Genomic DNA, 6,312 nt, shown 5'->3' on the forward strand with positions numbered 1-6,312 from the left:
GAAAGTGAAAAGTGAAAGTGAAGTTGCTCAGTCCTGTCCAACTCTTAGCGACCCCATGGACTGCAGCCCACCAGGCTCCTCCGTCCATGGGATTGTCCAGGCAAGAGTATTGGAGTGGGGTGCCATTGCCTTCTCTGGTCACCATGTTCTGTCTTCCTTAATTTTCTTCCATAGCACTGATCATCCTCTAACATCCTGTACCTTTTAATTGTCTGATTTCTCATCTGTCTTTCTGATTGGAATGTCAGCCCCAAGAACAGAGAAGCTTGTCTGCCTTATTCTCTGCTGTGTTCCCAGCAGCTAGCACAATGCCAGGTGCACAGTAGGTGCTCAACACATGCTTGTTAACTGAATGCATTGCCTTGCCCCTGCCAATGACAGCAGTTGGAATTAATCTCCACCCACACAATATCCTCCCAGCTCAATTCTGAGACCCCTTTACCTGCCTTTTCACTTGAGCCGAGGCATAAAGGACAGGATGGGTCTCCAACAGTGCCCAAGGTGGGGGTATAGGAAGCCTCCAGGAGAGGCAGGGGCACACAGAACTCCACCCCACCCACTCTTCAAGGCTTGGACAGTTCACCATCCACTCCCCTTAGCACCCTGCTTACTTTCCAGGGCTATTTCCATCATGCTTTCTGTGCCTGCCTTACCCACTGAACAGGGATGCCCCAGAGAGGAACTCCAGTCTTACTGGCAAGACACTAGGGCATTCTCAACATCTGGCCCCCAGCCACTAAATGCTGTAAGGGGTCCTCCGTGTTTGAGGAATACATGGAAGGAATGAATACACTGAATGAGAAGCCCCTCAGGGTCAAAAATGCTGGCCGAGTGGGCTCTAGGTGTATCTGTGCTGGGGGTGCCTGGTGGGCAGTGGAGGGCTGAGCATTTTTCCTGAGACCAGGAACGTGTTTCATTACCAACCCCAACCCCTGCGCCGCCCTCGCATGGGTTCTCGCACCTCCGACACACGGACCTAAGGAATACGAAGAAACAGGACACCCACGACTGAGGGCGCCAGCCCTGAGGTAGAGGACTCAGAAGATCGGGGACAGAGGAAGGTGGAGGAACACAGCACCCAGGTCGGTCAGCACTGGAGCTCAACACACGTGGACACAGGAGGAGGGCAGAGGGCACAGGTGAGTAGAGCTATCCACGTCTGAGGTCAGGGTGCGCCAAATGCTAGATGCACAGAATGTAGGGTCTCCAAGACGCCGGGGGATCCGTACGTGGGGTGTCCTAGGCGCGGGCCACCTGGGTGTGAGGGTTTTCTGGCATAGGGTAAAGAGAAAAGTGGATGTCCAGGCGCCGGATGGACAGGACGTTGGGTATCCAAGACGCGGGTCACGCTGAGCGTGAGAATCCGAGGCATAGGTAGGATGCGCAAAGAGAGAAGCGCCTTGGGAGTAGGGCGTCCTGGGCGCGGGAACGGACACGCGCGGTGCTGGGCGCCGGGAGCTGGGGCGAGACTGCGCGCGCGCGGACGCGTTAGTTTCAGGAGCCCGGCTGCTGGCGCGGCCTCCGCTGCGGCTGCGCAGCCGGGGGTCTTCCGGGAGAAGCGCTGGGGCTCTTTTGCGCCCCCAGCCTCTACTCATCCTTCTCCTCTTGAGCCCCTCTCCCGCGAGGCCTAAAAACCGCGATAGAATGGAGGCTAGTGAAACCGATCCCGGCCACAACACGGGGCGCTCTGCTGACCACGGGCTTTGGGGAAAAAAGAGGAGGGTTTGGGGGAAGGGAGTCCTAGCCAGGATTTTTCCAAACTGAGCCGGGGGTTCCTTAAAGCATGGCACTCCTTTCCCTCGTATAAATTAAAGACACCGCTTCTCGCAGCAACTGAAGAACACAAGTTAGTACCGTCCCCCAGGCACATTCATTGGTTCTGAGGGTCCCTCCATAGAGCAGGTGGGTGGGCTACTCAGGGCTGGACGGCAGGGTGGTGGGAGGACTAGGAGCCAGGGGGCTCTGGAGATGCTCAGCCTTCCTTGAGCTGCACGTTCTTCCCCCTTTCAATCCTTCCAGGTTTATAGAAAGCTGGCTGTGTGGATGTGGGGGGAGGGTTCCTGGTTGCCCCCTGCGGTAACGCCAAAGCCTTTCATGGATCCTACCAGGTGCTGCGGAGATATTTCAAAGTGGGAAACTGACGTGTGGAGAAGCCGAACCTCCCCCATTCTCCCATCCTGGTACTGCACCAACCATAGATGGATAGAACCCCCTCCGCAGCCACAAACCTCCACTTCATACATATTTGGTCCCTTAGATCCAGCCGATGGGCCTGACCATCCGTATTTAAGGCCCAAGGTCTACAGCCACGGAACCCTGGGTGTGAAGGAGGAATGAAGTTAGCCCGCCTACTGTCTCCACCCCTGAAGTCTAGGGCTGGATTTGGCCCCAGTTCCAGGCTATGAGAATCCCTGCCCAGTCCTGAAATGATGGTTGCCCACAGAAGCAGGTGGAGGGTGGTGGGTGCCATAGAGGTAAACCCCGGTTACCCGGTCAGCCTGGAAGTCTGGCGTCTCTGTGCGTGCTCAGTCACTCAGTCCTGTTCGACTCTTTGCAACCCCATGGACTGTAGACTGTGTCCGTGGAATTTTCCAGGCAAGAATACTGGAGTGGGTTGTCATTCCCTTCTCCAGGGTATCTTCCCGAGCCAGGGGTCCAACTCACATCTCTAGCATCTCCTGCACTGGCAGGTGGATTCTTTACCTCTGTACCACCTGGGGAGTCTCTGCTTTTCCCTAAATTCAAGCTTCTGGGAAAGGATTTTTAGAGGACGGGTTTATTCACTTGCAGATGTTCCTTTTAGGGTTTCTTAGATTTTTATAGCTCCCCTCTAAGCCTGCCCCAAGTTTTGTCTATTTGTCACCCCAACCCTTTCCATTGCTACTTCCACGCTGTTTCTCAATTCCTCACCCATTCTGCAGAGCCAAGTTGGAATGGCAATGCATTCTCTTCCCTGGAGACAGAGACCAGGGTTTGCCATCTTCCTCGTCCTCAGCACATCCCCTTCCTCTATAATCCAGGTTCGGACTTGTCTGCCCCACTCTCCCCACTATTGCCTGCTCTGTGTCTACCTGAGATTCAGCCCCGACTTTGTATGCTCTGGCCCGTGTGCTAATTAGACCTCCACTGGATGATTCCCTTCCCTAAGGATCCAAACCAGGGATTTGCTCCTTCCCATCCGTCAGTCTTCCCCTTGCACCCATCCTTCATAAAACGCCAGGCTTCCAGGTCCGCTCTCCCGAGATCCTCACCGGATCTTACCTCTCAGGACCTTCTAGTACCCGCCGCCCTCTAGTTTTTCCTCAGCCCCCACCCTGCACTGAGCTTTCTATTCTGCCAAAGTGCCTATTTTTGGCCTGGGGCCCGGTTTTATAGCCCCCACTGTGGGTCTTGGCAGTCACAGCTCTGGCTCTGGGAATCCACGCCAAGTCGGACTGCCTTCCCCAACCAGGGAGATGGGGTGCGGGGCTCCCTTCTGCAGCTGCAGCATGAAGCCAGCCCCAGGCCTCACTCGGCCAGATGCCTAGGAACCCGCTGGTTCCTTGTCCTACTTCAAGTCCACCAGCTGCAGTATAGTTGCTGGGCTGCGGAAATCCATACCGAGTTTTTGCACTTGCCGAAAACCTAAAATGCAATTTTTTCTCTCGGCCCCCCCACCCCCACCCAAAGCAAGACCTTTGAGGCGTTTATAGATACTAACCTCCCCCAAATACCCACCCTCTCCGCTCCTGCGACCCGGTCAGTTCCCAGTCCTTGACCAGTTGCCACAGATCTTTAGCTAGGGTCTTGTCCCATCCCTAATACTCCAGTCCTGGCTTTGCGGTCTTCCCTTGCCTTATATTGTAGGTCTGGTCTCCCAGGGTAGCGGCCTCCTCATTGCATTCCCTTCGCATCGCCCCTGGATCCTGAAACCGCTTTTACCTGCCTGCTTCGGTGCAGCCAGCGCTCCAGATCCTTTCGTGCCCTAGTCCAGCCCTCCTTTTGCCCCTCCTTCTTGCACGTCGCTGCCAGGAAGACGAGGGCAGCCCACGCCGCCTCAGCCACTAAATAGCCCCCTCCCGGAGACCCCTGCGAGCCCAGGTCTGGGAGCTCTAGGCCAGGTCTTGCTTATTCCCACTGCATTAGGCATGACGCATTACTCCGTCTCCCGAGGAAGAATCCGGCCCGAAATTTGCGTGCCCGGGGTGCATTTGGCCCTGTCGCAGCTGCCTTCGTTCCTCCCATCTCTGTCTAATCCAACCCGGGTTTTGCAGACCCCTTCCAGATAGCTCCCATTTCTCCCCTCACCGGGCAAAGCGCCTTTACTCCATTACCTGCAAAATCCGCTCCGGGTCTTCCTCGAGCCTGTCTCCCCTCCCCCACTTCCCGTTCCAAAGCCGGGATCCAGCACAACTCCTTCCCTCTCCCGGTTTTTCCATAGGGACAAGAGCGGGGCGAAGGGGAGGAAAGTCCATTCCGGGTTTTCGGACCGGCCTCCGGTGCGCTTGGGCAGGTTGCGGCGGCCGGTCCCGGGCGGCGGCTCCGGGCCGGGTTTTGCGCGTGCCCGCCGCCCCCCTCCCGGAGCGGGTGCGCCGGGGAGAGGGGCGAGCAGGCGGCTTGTCATTGCTGGTGCCCGGCGCCCGCTCGGTCCGCGCGTCCTGCGGTGCCCACGGGCCCGGCCCGGCGCCCCCCCCATCCGGCTACCCCGGGGGCGCGACGCCGCCGCGCCCGCCTACAACCGCGACCCCCCCCAACAAGCTCCGCGCCGCCCACCCCCTACCCGAGCCCCCCGTGGCCACTGCGGGGAGCCCGACCCGTCGGCGCGGGAGTTGTCGGCTCTGCGGCGCCCCCGCCCGCCGTCTGCTGAGGAGGCCCCGGCGAATGGGGCCGCGTGGGCCCCGGAGCGGCGCCGCCGGGCGGCGGGGGGCTGCAGGGGCTCCCTAGCTGCTCGGTTAACCCCTCGGCTGCCGCCGTCGGAGGGGCTGGGAAGTCGCCTGGGCGCACACGTGCCGCCTCCGTCGGGGCCGCGGAGCTGCGGGGAAGATGCGGGCAGCTGTTGGCGCCGCCTCGGGGGGGCTCCGCCTTGCCCCAGCCCCCGGAGCTCTGACACCGCCCCCGCCCCGCCGCCTCCGCCGCCTCCCTCCCCGGGAGGGGCGCGGACGCTCGCCCCCAGCCCCGAGTCTCTGCCGCCGCGAGGGGGCCGCCTTTGGAGCTGTGTAATCCGCTTCTTCTTTTTTTTTTTTAAATTTTTGGTTGGTGACAGCGGTTCTGGGCCCCGCCACCCCTCGCCCGATTTCCCCCCTGTCCCGGTTCCGGGAGATGTGCCGGGCAGGGGTCCTGGGTTCGCGGAGCCGCAGGAGAGACGCGCAAGGCCGACCCCGGAGCGGCGCTGGACAGGTGAGTGTCTGAGGACCCCGGGCGAGGGAGACGCCGTACCTGGGCCAGGTGTGGGGGCCGAGGTAGGGAGGATGGGAGCCCGGGCCTGTCCGGGCCAGGAAGGGGGAGGGGATGCTGGAACCGCGGGTCACAGCACCTGAGCGCGAGGGGGATGGAGGACGGCCTGCACCTCACCCCACCGGTGAGGGGGCCGGGAGGGGCAGACCCCGTACACTGTCGGGGGTGCGGATGCGCGGCCGCGGGGTGCCCGTGGGGGGAGGGGACCGCGAGTGTGCCCGCGCGTGGCTGCGTGTGCCCGCGCGCGCGCCAGCCTTTGTGGGGAAGCGGCGCGGCAGTGCCTGCGTGTCCCCGGTGCGTGTGCGCGCGGGTCCTTGGCGCCCTGTTTGTGTAGGTGTCTGGGTGTGAGCGGAGAGAGTGCGTGTGCGCGCCGCGCGCCGGCCCCAGCCCCCGGAGGAGCCGTGTCGGGGGCTGGCACCCCACGAAGCCGGGCTGGGGGTTGTTTTTCTCTGGGAGGCAGAGGCGCGGGGGATGGGGAGGGGTCTGTCTGGGTGTCTGGTCGGCTGTAGCCGTCGACAGCATCTTCCCTCCGCGGTACCGCGTTAAGCCTGGGAAGCTGTTGGGTTTCATCCATCCGGATTCGGGCTTTGAGGTCCAGCCCTCCCACTCTCCCAGGTGTTCGCCGAGTAGAGCTTGGGGTTTCAATTGTCATCTTTCCATCTGCCTGGGACGGGAGTCCGTGCCAGAAGAGCCTGGGCAGCGCTGTGTGTGTGCTCCCGCCGTGGCCAAAGTGGCCCCACAGGCACACCGCCCCCCGCCTGCACACAGCCCTCATACACATCCCTGGCCCTAACCTTCCAGGCTCGGTCAGCACCCAGCCCCATCGCTGCCCGGCCCCTCACTGGACCTTCCTCGCGCTCCGCTCCTCCCTCCCCTGCC

General features: G+C 61.2%; 2 protein-coding genes across 2 annotated transcripts in view; both read left to right on the top strand.

Moving 5' to 3' along the window:
* Positions 1-6,063, top strand: part of LOC104999884 (basic proline-rich protein-like) — an 8,627-nt gene extending 2,564 nt beyond the window's left edge. The window contains exons 3-6 of the mRNA XM_010855511.1: positions 4,421-5,195; positions 5,312-5,376; positions 5,580-5,727; positions 6,049-6,063. Coding sequence (XP_010853813.1) covers positions 4,421-5,195; positions 5,312-5,376; positions 5,580-5,727; positions 6,049-6,063 — 1,003 coding nt within the window. The remainder of the gene's footprint in view (positions 1-4,420; positions 5,196-5,311; positions 5,377-5,579; positions 5,728-6,048) is intronic.
* LPHN1 (latrophilin 1) overlaps positions 5,132-6,312 on the top strand; it is a 49,874-nt gene continuing 48,693 nt past the window's right edge. Inside the window, exon 1 of the mRNA XM_010855512.1 lies at positions 5,132-5,376. The gene's annotated coding sequence lies outside the window, so the exon portion shown is untranslated. The remainder of the gene's footprint in view (positions 5,377-6,312) is intronic.

This window comes from Bison bison, unplaced genomic scaffold, assembly GCF_000754665.1.
Source record: "Bison bison bison isolate TAMUID 2011002044 unplaced genomic scaffold, Bison_UMD1.0 scf7180017864365, whole genome shotgun sequence".
NCBI classification, from domain to species: Eukaryota; Metazoa; Chordata; class Mammalia; order Artiodactyla; family Bovidae; genus Bison; species Bison bison.